The 15,585-nt window shown below is 47.6% G+C and overlaps 1 protein-coding gene across 1 annotated transcript in view; it reads left to right on the top strand.

The window, feature by feature from the left end:
* The window catches only part of Dmbt1 (deleted in malignant brain tumors 1), a 33,387-nt gene extending 18,041 nt beyond the window's left edge, over positions 1 to 15,346 (top strand). Inside the window, 11 exon segments of the mRNA XM_042701351.1 lie at positions 127 to 159; positions 2,753 to 2,903; positions 3,143 to 3,345; positions 4,020 to 4,043; positions 5,266 to 5,295; positions 5,579 to 5,729; positions 7,089 to 7,297; positions 8,124 to 8,308; positions 11,178 to 11,566; positions 13,315 to 13,583; positions 15,114 to 15,346. Of these exon segments, the coding sequence (XP_042557285.1) occupies positions 127 to 159; positions 2,753 to 2,903; positions 3,143 to 3,345; positions 4,020 to 4,043; positions 5,266 to 5,295; positions 5,579 to 5,729; positions 7,089 to 7,297; positions 8,124 to 8,308; positions 11,178 to 11,566; positions 13,315 to 13,583; positions 15,114 to 15,313 (1,844 nt within the window). The 3' untranslated portion in view covers positions 15,314 to 15,346.
* The last annotated feature ends 239 nt before the right edge of the window (positions 15,347 to 15,585 follow it).

Consider the following 15,585-nt stretch of genomic DNA (forward strand, 5'->3'; position numbering starts at 1 on the left):
TGCCTCCACATCCGCTGAGCACCCCAACCCCATAGAAGATAAGGGATTTAACATGTCTCCTGAGGCAACACTCATGGAGCTAAAAACCAGTCACTAAAAATCCTGTCACCTTCCTCTTCTTTCTAGATTGGTGGAATGTAACAAATACAACTCCTTCGCGTAAGTATCCCATTTTCATTTTTTATCCCTAAGCCTGGCCAACCATAAAGAAGACCCCTACCCCGCCCCAGCTCAGTGTGCACAAGCCAATTACCCTAGGGATGCCCACGGCTCTATGCCAGGACTCATGCCCACACCCACCATGTCTGTCCTGTTGGGAGATCAGCCATTCTGGGACTTCTTCATTATATCAGTGTCAGAAGTACTTGTGACTTAAAGGATTTTTACTTCTTTAAGTGTCTCCAAAGGTTTGGAAGAAAGAACAGCGAAGGGGAGTGAACAGTTCATTCCAGCCATATCACAGTGCTTTGCCCACTTTCACAGGTTGCTTTCCATTGCTCTGAAAAGACAGTGTGTGGCTGATCTTGGGTGCCCTTGAATTTTTTCTCATCACCATCTACAAATATCTGTATATTATTCCATAGTGGCTATGCCAGTAATTAGTTAACTGATGGCTTATATGTCATTGTTATAAATGATGTGATGAAAAATATCTTGATAGATAGGTCTTCTACATTGTTTCACTTTTTTTTGGACAGGACTATCAGTGGAACTCAAGGCATCAGATTGCTAAGCAGGGCCCTCTTCTACATGAGCCATGCTTCCAGCCTGTGTGTGTGTGTGTGTGTGTGTGTGTGTGTGAGAGAGAGAGAGAGAGAGAGAGAGAGAGAGAGAGAGAGAGAGAGAGGGAGAGAGAGAGAGAGACAGAGACAGAGAGACAGAGAGAGACAGAGAGACAGAGAGAGACAGAGAGACAGAGAGAGAGAGGGTTATTTTTTAGGTTTTTTTCTCATTTTTCCCATAGTGCCCTTTGAAAATAATTTTCCCATGTATGTATTCTATATGGTTGGGGCTACAGATATCAATTACCACACCTGCGGTGTGTGTTGAGGTAGGTCTCACCAGACTTTCACAGAATGGCCTCACACCACAATCGTCCCAGTATCTGTCTCTTGAGTGGTTAGAAATATAGGTAAATGCCAGCACCACTCCTAAACTTCCTTAACAATGTGTAAAGACACACCAATCACAGGCAGGAGCTCAAGTGCTCAGCAAGGGTGAGGCCCTGAGTTCACATCATAGCACCACAAAACAGACATTAGAATTTGATTTGCCAGATAAGCATCAGCTCAGTTTCAGATTAGCAGAGGATCCTTGATAAATAGTATCTATTTCAGTGGGAAGTTTTATAACACCTAGTTGTGTGTTGGGTTAAAGTGCCACTGAGAATGTTTGCACAAGTATTAGAGAACCATGAAAACTCAAATCTCCTGCTCGGGTGTTTCAAAGTATTAAAGTAGAATCAACACTGTCAAGGGAAGGAGCGGTGTGTAAGAGGAGGCTCTCTCGCACACTTCCTTAGAAAGGGATGGGAAACGCTTTCTGGCAAACCATTGAGCCAAAGGCCACAGTGTCAATCACCAGGTGTCTCCTAGATGGGCGGCTCAGAAGGCCCCAGGTGGGAAGGAGCTGCAGTCTCTGCGGGAAGGAAGGTGACAGCAGGAAGGGCTGCAAAACATAAGTGAGGAGCTTGAGGATGGTGGAGCACTCTAGACTTTATCTTGGGGACAGCAGAGTTGCCGGAAAGCTCTACGCTGTGGAGTGACAGAATTGGGAAGGGTTTGCTGAAGACCTGGCTATCTTTTCTGTCAAACTGCCTTTCCTGAAGTCCAGGGTCGTATCTGCCCCTTCATTGTTGCCCCATTACCATGGTCTGCCACTTAAGATCTACTGTGGAAAGAATGAATTCCTGGTGCCTAATTGCTATTGGCATTTTGTCAAACAGCACACACAAACACAAAAGCATACATTCACATATAACGGTAGAGCATGCCCTATGGCTTTATTTGTGGCTTGTTTATGTTTGTGCTAGGGCTTGAACTCAGTGGCTGATGCTCTAGCTTTTTTTTTTCAAAAGGCTAGTTCTCAAGTCGAGTTCTGCTATGTGAGGCACTTCTGGATCTTTTTCTGGTTAATTGGAGATAAGAGTCTCCCAGATTTGTCTCCATGGGCTGGCTTCAAACCACAAGCTTCATACTGCAGGCTCCTGAGCAGCTAGGCTTATGGGTGTGAGTGTTTGTTGCCTGGCATGCCCGTAACATTCATTTTCTTTAAAGAGAATATAATAGTTTATTTTATTGTCGGTCATGGCATCTGAAATCTGGGCCTGGGCACTGTCCCTGAGCTCTTCAGCTCAAGGCAAGCACTCTTCCACATGAGCCACATCACCACTTCCAACTTACCCTGTTTATGTGGTGCTAAGGAATCCAACCCAGGGCCTCATGCATGTAAGGCAAGCACTCTACCACTGAGCCACCTTCCCAGCCCCTGAAATAGATTATAATTATCCTGTGGCCTTAAAATTAGTGTCTTATGGTACTGAAATTATTTCTATAGCACGAGGCTCAAGGATTGCCCATGCTGCATCGCATGGCCATATCATAGTTTTATTAAATAATATCCATTAATCATCATTAAATCATGGACTAGACTCTGGAGGGTGGAAATGTGAAGATGCTCACCTAGAAGACAGTTGCTTGTCATGAAGCACCTCAAGGTAAAGGGGATGTTGCTCTCCTTCTCTTCTCTACAGCAGCTCCAAGTTGTGGTGGCTTCTTATACAATGGCAGTGGGGTGATCTCCAGTCCATCCTACCCTGCGTATTACCCCAACAACGCCCTGTGTGTGTGGAAAATCCAAGTCCGTTCTGACTATCGTATCACCCTGCACTTCACTGACCTGAGGTGAGGGTCATCAGGGGGCTGAGGAGGGCAGCGCTCCCCTTGACACACCTGGAGCTTTAGGCTGGGTCTGTGCCTGGGTGCTTTCCACCCTCCTGTGCTCTGGGTAAACTTTGGCCATGTTTAGTTCTCTCCCAGAAAGCTGCAGGGAAGTCCTCCAGTGCAGTGTGGGAAGACCTAGACCATGAACTTGTATCCAGTAGGAATGTCAGTGTTGACTTTGGTCCATATTTTCTTTATAGGCTGGAGTTTACCAGTAACTGTGCTTACGATTATGTTGAAATCTATGATGGATCAATAAATAGCAATAATTTGCTAGGAAAGATCTGTAATGACAGTGGGCAAATATTTACATCTTCCAACAACCTTATGACTGTTCGATTCCGAAGTGATGGCAGCATCCAAAACGTTGGCTTTTATGCCGAGTACGACTCCTTCCCGAGAGGTAAGTACCAGCTTAGCCTGGCGGTGTGGCCTGTGAATGCAGTTTGGTTCCTGGAAGAGGCGGGTGGTGAAGAGCCTCCCCTGAGCCTGAGCTTCTCCCAGCTCCCAGCTTATCCTTGTAAGCCTGAGCTTCTCCCAACTCCCAGCTTATCCTTGTGAGCATCAGGAGCGGGAAGCCTGGCCCAGACAGTAGGTATTCAGAACATAGGATGCACTTGGCTTTGAGTCTACCTCCCATATCTCTGGTTACCTGTTAAAGCTGCTTTTCACAGAGTGCTGGTGGCTCATGCCTGTAATGCTAGTTATGCAGGAGACTGAGATCTGAGGATCACAGTTCTAATCAGCCCAAGTGGAAAAGTCCAAAGAACTCTTATCTTCAGTTAGGGGCAAAAAGGCAGAAGTGGACTTGTGTGTCAGGTGTTAAGAGAGCCAGCTGCATCCCACAGACACTGGAAGGACTTTATGTCCAAGACAACATGGTGGCTGTAACCTTTCCTGGGATACTGATGAACCCCTCAAAATAATGGGGTGGTCAGGGGCTGCGGACTTTCCCTGGAACAGAATAACTCAGAGTGGGGCTCAGATGACAAGTCCCCTCATGTCACTTGCTTCCTTCTGGAAGCTCCTGTCTGTCTCTCATGTGCTGACCTATGTTTTTCTTCTTTCTCATTTTAGGACTTCATCCTGTAACGACAATTCGTAAGTGCCTGTGGTTTTTATCTCATGCCTCATGCCTAGGCTTTTTGCTACTGTGGGACTTCTGTGATCCACTTGCTGAGTAGCTTGCCTGTCACACCCCTCTGGCCTGGCATTCCCCCTCTCCCCTGCTATGAGCAGCCCCAGCAGGGCTGAGCTCTTTTGCTCAGCCACAGAAGGGTTTGTCCCTCTTAATCCTTCAGTGGCGTGGCTGACCAGGGTTTGGATCTCCCATCAGTCCCTAGGAGAGGGCTTCTCCTATGAGGTCTTCCTGTCCCACGCCCACAGCACCAGAGCCTGTCCTGGGCAGGCAGGCCAAGCAGCCTGGCCTTATGGCAGAGCGGGAGGCAGAGTGAGCCTCGGCCTTCCTGGCCTGCTGCCAGGCTGATCCCGCTTCCCTCTGCTGTCACCCACATTCTCCTATCTGCTCTTTGCTCTCATCCGCATGCTTAGTTCTGGATTCAGCGAGCAGAGGTCCAGGAGCACCTTTGTGCAATGTGACTGTCTCTCTCAGCCTCTGCACTGTTTTGTTTTGTTTTTTAAGAAAAAGTTCAACAGAGATTGTTTATTTCAAAGTGAATGGAAAGCTTTGCAGGAAAGTATGGAGCCCTCCTGTTAGGACAGGTGCTCCAGAGAGGAGGCAGAGGAGTCCTCTGAGAGCATGCTGTTGTAGTACAGTGCTCCTCCGTATCTCCTCCCCTGGGCTTTGGCCTCATTCTTGATGGCTTTTGCGTGCACAGCCCCTGCTCTTTTCATTGGTTGGGTGGGCACGCAGGGTATTAGGGGAAGAAGTGTTTGATTATGGACTCACAGCACTGGGGAAGAAGAAACTCGCATCCTCAGCACTTTCAAGAGCGCCAAGGCTTCAAGGCTTCCCACAAGTTCTTCCCTGAGTCTTCTGCCTCCTTACGACCCACATGGACGCCCATACATGTCATCTGTGGGTCCCTCTGTCCCGAGAAGCCCTCCCTCCCTCTTTATCAGCTCCCCTCCAGCCCCATTACCTGCTTTCTCTCCTCCATTCGGTCTGGGTCAGGAGCCCTGTCTCTGGATCCTATCCTTCCCTTGACTTTCCTCCACCTCAGCCTCATTCTCATGACATTTTGTCCTTTTTGTAAGCTGTGAAGTCCCCAACGGCAAGGCCTGGGTTCAACCTCTTGCTGTAGGCCCAGGATTAATTGTGGATGCCAGACAATTAATTGTGGTTCTTTTTCTTTATCAACAGCATCTGTTCCTTCCACCGACTACCCTAACTGTAAGTTCTGAGTCCCTGAAAAATCTATGGCAGAGATGTCTCCTCACCTCCCCTGATCCCACGTACACTTCTCTTTCCCTTAGTGACAGGGACACTGGCTGGGGAAGAAGGGCCTGATGGTAGCTTACCTCAGCATAGCCCGTCCCCTGGGAGGGTGGGCGTCCCGTGGGCCTCAGTGATGATCTGGATCTAGATCACTTGTTGTTAGAAACTGTGACCCACCCCACCCTCTGACTGTATAATGTGCCTAGGGATCATCAGCATTTCCATTTTATTCTCACAGTAAATTATTCCTGCGGAGGCTTCTTGTCTCAGACATCAGGGTACTTTTCCAGCCCGTTCTACCCTGACAATTACCCAAACAACGCCAGATGTGTGTGGGATATCAAGGTCCCAAGCAACTACCTCGTGACTATTACCTTCAGAGATGTTCAGTGAGTGTGGAAGGCGGAATGCCTTGGGAATCTGATGGGAAATATTTGGAAAGAGTGTGTATGAGGCTTAGAGATTCAGGGAAGATGTGGATCTAGGTGCCATTTTATCTTAGAGGTTCAGTTTTTGACCTAGTCGAGCAGCAGCCCACTGGCAGGGAGTGGTCAGGCGTGATGGCAGGAGTGGTCTAAAGCTCTAGAGCTGTCATTCATTTAATGCGTGACCATGGGAAACCAGTCAACTTTCTTGAGCCTGAAAGAAGAAAGTAAAATCTTCTCACTGATTATTGGGAAGGTCACCAGGGAATGAGAAAATACATGAAAGGGAGGGATTGTGGTTAGGAGTGGAGACGTTCTTAAGGTTTCTAATGCAAATAATTCTGGGAAGAACTGCACGTGTTGTGCATCTCTTGCTACCCGCGCCCTCCTTTTTCTTCCCGTGAGTTCTGGGGCTGAGGTGGGGACGTCATCGCTGCAGATTGTGGAGTAGCCATTCCTCATCCACTTACAAGTGGAAATCAGTGCCTCACAGCACAGGGCCTCCCCAGAAGTGCATGTATGTGGTTTATCCAAGGAGGGGGTAGTCAGGTGACTGAAGAGGTACTGATATTTTCCAAGAGACAAGGGGGTTCCATGCCTTCTTCTCCAACAATCATCACGGAACAAAATAGTTTCTCTGTATTGCATTTGTAGCGCTCAAGGAACTCTCTGCCTTAAGAAAGTCATTTAGGCTTTGCCAGAGATTATTTGTATTGTCGCTTGTTACTACATACAAAGGCTGAACTTAATGTTCTTGAGATACGCCCCCCCCCATACACACAAAGGCTAGTTCTTTAACTGGCACCCTACTAACTCATCGTCCCGCCAACCATGACATTTTTAAAGCACTTTTCCATAGCTTATCTCATCTGAGGCTCACACATCTCTCCAATCTGCACAGACAGGGCTGTTTCACCCTTGTAAATAAGAAAACTGAGTTTCAGAGACATTACTTGTATAATGTGTATTTATTCAATTATTCATTTCTACCAGTCGATACACACTCATGGATATTTATTTTGTCCTATGAAAAACATGATTCTTGGATGGGAAAAATAGTCATGATATGAGCTCTTTAATTTTTCTGTAAAAAGCCGTTAAAGAGAGGGATTATAGATTTTAGATGTGTGACCTCAAAATCAGGACCAAGACTCAAGTATGGTGGCTGATGGGAGAATAAGGCCCCTTGACCTAGGAAGTCAGTCATCAACTTTGTTCAGTGATGGACGCCATCAGGGTTCTGGGCACTAATTCTGACCCCCTCCCTGAGGTCCAATAGATTCTGTACACAGCGGCGCTAACCGGTGTGTTCTGTCTCTTCAGGCTGGAAGGAGGCTGCAACTATGACTACATTGAGGTTTTCAATGGCCCCTCACACAGTTCCCCAATCATTGCTCGGGTTTGTGATGGGGCTGTGAGGTCGCTCACCTCCTCATCAAACTTCATGTCAGTTCGATTCGTCACGGACGGCAGCATCACACGGAGAGGGTTCCGGGCTGAATACCGTTCCGTCAGATCCAATGACAGCACCAGTAAGTTCCCTTGTGAAAATGCTTGGTTAGCAGTGGGAATATCACAGGGAGCCTCCTTCTGCCCACCTGGTTTGTAGCTGTGAGATAAAGCATCCTCATTAAGGATCCAATGATGGGTTTCTTTTTGAGAAGAGGTCATTGCTTGTGAGTCTGGGGACTCCAGATGCCCCAAACAAGGTCAAGAGCCAGCACTGACTGATGAGGGGGGTGGGTGTTGGCTTTTGAGTTCAGTAGAGAATAGGTAGAGTATGTAAGATGATGCTCTCAACACACAGTGAGAAGTAGGAGCCAAAGGCCTGGATGTTTATCTGGCTTGAACCTTCCCAGACGATGGGACACTAGCCATTCTGAAGCTTAATGCATTTGGTTTCTCTCTGAAGAGAAATGGAACTGGTCACAGCCACTTCCAGTAGAGATGCTCTATGGACTAATGTGTACATTGGCCAAGTTCTTATGTAGTCAGGATTTGAAGCATTGACTTTCTCTATGGCTAAATGACACAGTCTATAATTTCATCATAGAGTTAGTTTACTTTATGGATAAATGCTACAACTTGGCAAAACATTTGACTCCAATTGTTCATCCGAGAACTCCTAAGTCCATGTGTCTTCCTTGGGCTTTTGCGACAGTGGGGCTGATTGGAGCTATAGGGAATGGAGCTATAGGGAACGTGGTGGGTTTCAGTTATGTAAGTTGCAAGCATGCATGTCATGGGTCGATCACTCTCTCAGCCATCTTGACCTATGACTCTTATATGGGAAGAGTCTGGTAGGTCTTGTGGGACTTTGGGCTGCTGACAGTGTATTTCATTACTCTTATCTATCAGGTCTGTCTTGTTTGCCGGATCACATGCTAGCCAGTGTGAGCAGGAGCTACCTCCAGTCTCTGGGCTACTCGGCCAGAGATATTGTTATTCCCTGGTGGAATGGGAGCTACTTGTGTCATCCCCAGATAACACCAACCCAAGTGATATTCACAATTCCCTACAGAAACTGTGGCACCTTCAAGCAGGTAAGTCTGGAGTACCTGCTCTGTTTCCCTGCCTTCTTTTTTCTTTCTTTCTTTCTTTCTTTCTTTCTTTCTTTCTTTCTTTCTTTCTTTCTCTTTCTTTCTTTCTTTCTTTCTTTCTTTCTTTCTTTCTTTCTTTCTTTCTTTCTTTCTTTCTTTCTTTCTTTCTTTCTTTCTTTCTCTTTCTTTCTTTCTTTCTTTCTTTCTTTCTTTCTTTCTTTCTTTCTTTCTTTCTTTCTTTCTTTCTTTCGTTCTTTCTTTCTTTCTTTCTCTTTCTTTCTTTCTTTCTTTCTTTCTTTCCTTCCTTCCTTCCTTCCTTCTTTCCTTCCTTTCTTTCTTTTTGGTCAGTTATGGGGCTTGAACTCTGGGCCTGGGCGCTGTCCCTCAGCTTCTCAGCTCAAGGTGAACACTCTACCACTTGAGGCACAGCGCCACTTCCAGTTTTCTAGTGGTTAATTAGAGATAAGAGTCTCATGGACTTTTCTGCCCAGGCTGGCTTTGAACCACAATCTTCATTTCTCAGCCTCCTGAGTAGCTAGGATTCCAAGCATGAGCCACCAGTGCCTGGCTCCCTGCCTTGATAGCAGCCATGCTTCTCAAATACTGGAGATTCTGTAGCTATGACTGTGGTACCATCAGAATAAAAGCAAGTAAAGGAAGGCAGAACTCTTTCACACCATAAGAAAGCTATAGCTATTCCCAAATAGGAGGGAGGAAGAGGAAGGAAGATGAGGAGGAGATTTCTCCACCAGAAGAGAAGGCATCTGACAGGTTGCCACTCATGTGCTCAAATAAGAGCCATTTCCAGGGACAGCAGCAGGTTCTGTAGGATTTGAAGCTTATGCAGTTTGGGTTTAGAGGGTAGGTGAGAGCGGTAAGGACCTCAGTAAGCCAAGTAATCCAAATATAACTTATTTTCCAAAAGAAAATTAAGTGGCTGTGAGAACACATTGCTAGGCCTTGGGGGAGGTGCGCGCCTTCATCTGCTTCATAATTAACTCATCTTGACAGCTGCTATTTGCCAATTTGCCACCATCTAGAGTGACCAACCATCCTGGTATACTGAGACTTCACAGATTTTAGTATCAACTGTCCTATACCCCAGAATACCCCTCAGACAACTTGTATGTAGCAGATACTGTGACTAATCCATGTCATAGTCCCTGAATTCTTATCAGGGATTCTCTTATTGCTGTTCCACTTTTAAAATGGAGAAATTGAACTGAGAGGGGTGGGGGAGCTGCCACTTAGCCCTAAAAGGACAAAACTGGTGCCAGAGTTGGGGAATCTGAAGCATTATAGTGAGTGCAAGGAGCCAGATGTAGAAGAGGGCGTGTTTGAGATTCTACCTGTATAATAGTTATTCATAGAGAATAGATGCATAATGATAAATATAGCCAGTCAGTGGTTAATGGCTGCCCTGTTGGAGGAGATAACTTCCAAGGACAGGAGCTGTTTGAGCAATGGAAATGTGTTGCATAATCCTCTGTTGGCGATTAGTTGTCAAACTTCATTTACCCCAAGTGATTTACATTTTATATGCATTTGTTTTAAATCGGTCATCCTAAATTCTGAATTTTTACCTGTTTCCTAAATGATGATTGTGAGATTTTTATGTTAGGGACAGTTCAAGGGCCAGTACTTTTTCTTACCTTAGGACGGTGGACAGACACAGCATGAGATGCTCATCTGTGAGTGTTGTAGGTGGGTTTCCCAGGCTCAGGTGGCTACTGTACCATAGAACATTTGCCACATGCCAGGAGCTAGGGCAATGCTGGTCATTATGTGGCAACCTCATTTCCTCTCCTTTGACATAGTCAACACTAAGAAAGGAAGGAACACTCATTGAACCCACCAGATGGGCTCCCTTGCTATGAATGTCTGTCTCTGACGGCCGGCAATGGCTTTGGGGTCACCTAGCTTCCTATACCTGAACACCTCGGGGCTCCTTCCCAGAGGGCCAAGTAGACTTAACTGCAGGGGAAAGTACCCTCAAATCATGCCATGTAAGTAATGTGTCCTGCGGATACAGTTCTTTGGGGGCACTGGCCTTGAAATCACTTGAGCTTGTTGTTGAAAGAGTAATAACATGACAAAACTCATAGTTTAGTACATAATTATAACATTTAAAGATGAGAATTGAAAGTGGAAAAGTGTAAGGTGCCTCCTACAAGTCTGCGGCTCTTCCTCACACCTGGGTATCGAACGCTGCCTCTGGCACCCTCTGCCAGCCAAGGTGACCTTGCCCAGAACTCCAGTCAAACCGGGGAAAAGGAAAGGAGAGGACAGACAAGAGAAGACAATTCCACCTCTCCGCACGTCCTAGAGGTGAAGACCGACTTCAGTCAAGGCTTGGATCTCTCTGACTCAGTGGCAGTCACCACGCATCCGTAACCTTTAGTCAACCCAAACAAAAAACAAGCAACGCTGCTCTTACCAGAACAAGTGTGTGATCAACTCCTCAGATCCCTAGCAATAGTGAGAACAAAACAGAACATTCTGTTCTGAGCCCCGAGCCATGGAATCCAAGCTCAGCTAGTGACATGGCGGCCTAAGGACCATCTGGACGCTCCCAGCTTGCCACCAGGAAGAGCCACAACTGGCTGCATTGTAGTGGCCCCTCATGTGGTGGAGGAAGTGGCTAGTGTTCAAGGAGTATGGGTGTGTGGAGAGGGGCAGGGTCTGTCTGTTATGCTGACATTCAGCTCAGGTAATAGCAGCCCTAGGAGATGGCAGGTGCTGCCCCAGGGTGGTGATGGGTTCATCTGAGTCTTGCTGAGATACTCCTCTCTCATTCCAACCCAAATGGGCAGTGAAATTCCCTTAGCAGGTAACGTTTGTCTGACCCACCTCTCCCTCCTGCTTCTCCAAGGTTGACAATGACACCATCAGCTATTCCAACCTCCTCAGAGCAGCTGTGACAAATGGCATCATCAAAAGGAGGAAGGACCTCAACATTCACATTAGCTGCAAAATGCTGCAGAACACCTGGGTGAATACCATGTACATAACTAATGACACGCTCGAGATCAAGGAAGTCCAGTATGGCGGCTATAACGTCAACATTTCCTTCTATACATCCTCCTCCTTCTCACGTCCTGTGACCAGCAGCCCATACGTTGTTGACCTGGACCAGAATTTGTACCTTCAGGCTGAAATTATCCACTCGGACACCTCCCTGGCCTTATTTGTGGACACCTGTGTGGCTTCACCCTATCCCAACGACTTCACATCTTTGACCTACGATATCATCCGGAGTGGGTAAGGACGGTCTTCAGGGGACAGAATTAGACTGTTGTCTGATAATACACGCACAAATTAGCTCCCAAAGGTTTCAGAAATACAGAGGTTTGGCTTACTGAGGTTCCTAGAAGTTCAAGATTGTCAGATGCCTCTCTGCCTTCAGTGACAACCTGTGGTGTTTATCTTTTGAGGCACTTTCCTACTGTATCATGGATCACCTCCAGTTAATGTGTGGGGAGTGGTCATTCACAGGGGTTGGCTGTAAACTGGAATTAGACCCCAGGGGGCCAAACGCTAGCCTTAGCCTTAAAAAGACCAATGTGTAGGGAGCAGTATCCTCTGGGACAGTGTCCTCACTCGTCAACTGTGGATAGTGACACCCACATTTTTAAGTCTTGTGGGAGGACTAAATGAAAAGAAGAAGATGATCTCTGAGCACAGAGGGTGTCCAGTGAGTGGTCCATAGGACTGTGGCATCGAAGGCAGCAGGAGGCCCCTGTACTCCCGCAGTGGCTGAGAATGGAAGTTCTCCTGTCTGCCTCAGGAGGTGCAGAGATCAGGCTAGTGGTGTCCAGCCTAGAGGAACTGCTCTCCCCTGCTCCAGCTTCCTTGGACAAGGTATGTGGTGAGGTCATGTTTGACTCTCACAGGCCCGAGGTCCTGGGTGCTGAGTCTCCGCTGCTGGGTGGCACAGCACTGTTTGGTTTGCAGGATGGTCCTTGACACCTTTGTAGCCACTGCCCCCTAAGAGAAATTATAACGCCAGGGCAAGGATGCTGGGAGGAATTACAGTTGGGGAGTCAGTATCATGCTTCTCCAAAATGCTAATGGGCAGCATCTCTTCATAGGCACAGGTGGACTATTTTCCAGGTTAGTAAGTGGTTGTTGAGGCTCATCTGGTCTCCATTTAATACACTGGGTTCACTGTGCAGACATCCCCTCAGATGCAAAGAGAGGGAAAAAGCCTACCCAGACACCCCCTCTCCACACAGTAACAAGGTGATATTTAATGGATGTGAGGTGACTGAAATGAGTGGAAATGAGCGAATGATTTAGCTCTCTGCTGAAGGATTCTTGGTGATGGCACACTTTGCTGGGAGAAGGGGGAGCTGTATTGGGCGGTGGGCCAACTGGACCTGGAACCTATGGGCATCACTGGCTGTGTCCGGCCCTCAACCACATCCACTGGAGGCCCCTGAGATGGAATTGGGCTTCAGATGCTCCCTTCCCAGGCCTACCCACACATTCTCTTCATTTTATCTGCTTGGGGTCCACATCTTGTATTTTTATTCCCTTCTTTTCCCTTCCCCTCCCCCCCTTCCCCTTTGTTTTTATCTTCCTGGCCCTCTCTCCTTCTCTCCCACCTACAACCAGGAAAAGGAAGATCTGTTCACGGGCTGTCTTGTCTTTGGCCCATTGGTGTGTTCCTAATTGGAGTGACTGTCTGAGATCTTCTAGCTTACCTAGGCAATAGACCCCTGGTCACAGCAGGATTAGGCCCCAACCCATCGTGATCTATGGGCCAGCTGTCCATCTGTGAACCTGCAGGAAATGTGCTGTGGAAAGATGCTAACGATGTGCTAGAGTGGCCAGGATACATCAGCTCGCCACACAGGAAGTGTGGGGGTCACACATTGTTGTGGAAGGAAGATGAGGTGGTCCAGGAGATGTGGGCAGCCAGGATGGGCTGTGGCATTCAAGGCCTGAGTCATGGAACATCCAGTGCTCTGATTGAGTGCTAATGGGTTTCTTTTCTTTCCTTCCAGGTGTGTACGGGATGTAACCTACCAAACCTACTCCTCGTCATCACCCCATATCGCCCGCTTCAAGTTCAATTCCTTCCACTTCCTGAACCGTTTCCCCTCAGTGTACCTGCAGTGTAAACTGGTGGTGTGCAGAGCATACGACTACTCCTCCCGCTGCTACCGAGGCTGCATAGTGAGATCCAAGAGGGATGTGAGCTCCTACCAAGAAAAGGTGGACGTCGTCCTGGGACCCGTCCAATTGCAGGGCCCCCATGAGAAGAAGAGCCTGAGTAAGCGGTCACCTTCTGACCCCCATGCCCACTAAGGTCCAGGCCCATGACTCTAGAGGACTTGGGAAATGTTTCTGTGGGTCTCATGTTCCAACCTCAGTTAAGTACCTGATATGAGTCAGACATTGACTTGTCGAGTCAGGCCTAGTTTCTGCTTTCCCCCAAGGCCCCATGTCTTTGGGGCATGAGTGAGAGTTCTGATCTGGAAGGCTATGGACATTACACCTTTATCCTGTGAGTGCACAACTCCCAAGACCCACACTTCTCATCTATAGATTTCAAATGTGAATGCGTATTTCTTTGGGCTGTTCAGAGGATCAAATAAAGTAATGTGAATTCAATTGCCTTGGCCCTTGCCTGGTGTTTGGTGAGCAGTAGTTTTTGTTACTGTTGTCTATGTCATCTCTGTTAGCATCATTATGGTATTATTCCTCACAGTAACGTGGATGGCAAACTATAATGTCAATCCTTGGGATCTGGGAGGGCTGTGGGGATGGACTCAGGCAGTATGGATACATTCTGAGGCCGTTTCATTTCCCTCATCTAGAGCAAGGGGCTGATTTCTATGGTGCCATTTGGATGTTGGTATGGGGAGGAGAAGATTCTCAGTAGCATGCTGAGAATCTCTGGTCTAAATGGGGGCCAGTTCAGGAATGGTGATCGGAGTACAGGTTCACCCATGGTTGCCATGGTGATGGGAGCACATCAGTATTCACAAACCCTGTGTCTGGCTGGTCCTTGTGGCCAGCTGATTCCACTCTTTCCTCAGTGCATACATAGCAAGGAACTATAATGTGCCAGGAAGCAAAAAGTAAGCAGGTATAGACTGACATCCCTGCCCTTGAGGAGCTTAGATTCCTTTGGGTTAAGATCAGAATAAGCAACTCAGGTTTTACCACTTGAACTGTGTCCCTAGCCCTTTCTTCTTTCAATAATTTTTAAATAGGGAGAGTTTAGGACCTTTCTGTCTGGGAGAGTCTGGACCACAATCCTCCTCTGGGTGCTTCCCTTGTGGCTGGGTTGACAGGTGCGTGTGACAATACTCCACTTTATATTGGTATGTGACAATACTCCACTTTATATTGGTTGAGATGGAATCTCTCAGACTTCTTGTCCTGGTTGGCCTTGGAGCGAGCTCCAATCTCTGCCTCTCAAGTAGCTAGGACTGTAGGTGAGATCCCAGCTCTGCCTGAGACTCTTGTAGCTCATTTCCAATGGGTCTAAGTGCTCTAACTTTCTCTTCCCCAACTCTACTGGCCAGAATTTTTCTGCCAAAGTTCAGCTGTGAGTCCCTTCTCACAAACCCTTTCTTGGTTCCCCTGGCTAGGAAGAAAATCCGAAACAGAATCTCAGTTTCCCAGTTTCTCTGTCGTCACTCCTCTGCTTCTTTCTTTCCTTTCTTTCCTCAGTGCCTTGCACTTGCACTTAGCTTTCTTTTCCTCCTGGCTACCACTTGAGACACGCCTCCAGTCCTCTCCCCCATTTCTTTATCTCTTTCTCCTCAACAGTTCATTCTCCCCTTTTCTTCAGGTTCCAACTCTATTGTTTCACTCTCCTCCTCACACCTGGCGGTGGCAGACACAGAGGAGCCGGTCAGCTGGCAGGGGAGCAACCACAGCGCTGCCATCGCGGCCGGGGTGTTCCTGGCTGTGGTCCTAGCCGTGGCAGCCTTCACTCTGGGAAGGACGACACAGACCACAAGCAACTGTCCTCCAAGTACCAAGATGTAAAGCCAGGAGAACACACTCTGACACTGGCACCAAGATGTAAAGCCAGGAGAATGCACTCTGACGCTGGCTCCCTGTGCCCATGCTCCCAGAGAAGATGGAAGACATGAGGGGCAGAGCTCAGTACCCTGCTGTATCCCAGCTTGGCACAAATGTGCAGTGAGGTGGGTTGAGGGGACCGTGAAGAAAGGCAGAGGCCTCGGTTTCCCCAGATCCGAAGCATCATGGTATCTGCAACCCTAGGTGCAGCTGTGAACACAACAGTAGAAGTGGCA

The sequence above is a fragment of the Dipodomys spectabilis genome, unplaced genomic scaffold (genome assembly GCF_019054845.1).
Source record: "Dipodomys spectabilis isolate Male_0828 unplaced genomic scaffold, ASM1905484v1 ptg000289l, whole genome shotgun sequence".
NCBI lineage: Eukaryota > Metazoa > Chordata > Mammalia > Rodentia > Heteromyidae > Dipodomys > Dipodomys spectabilis.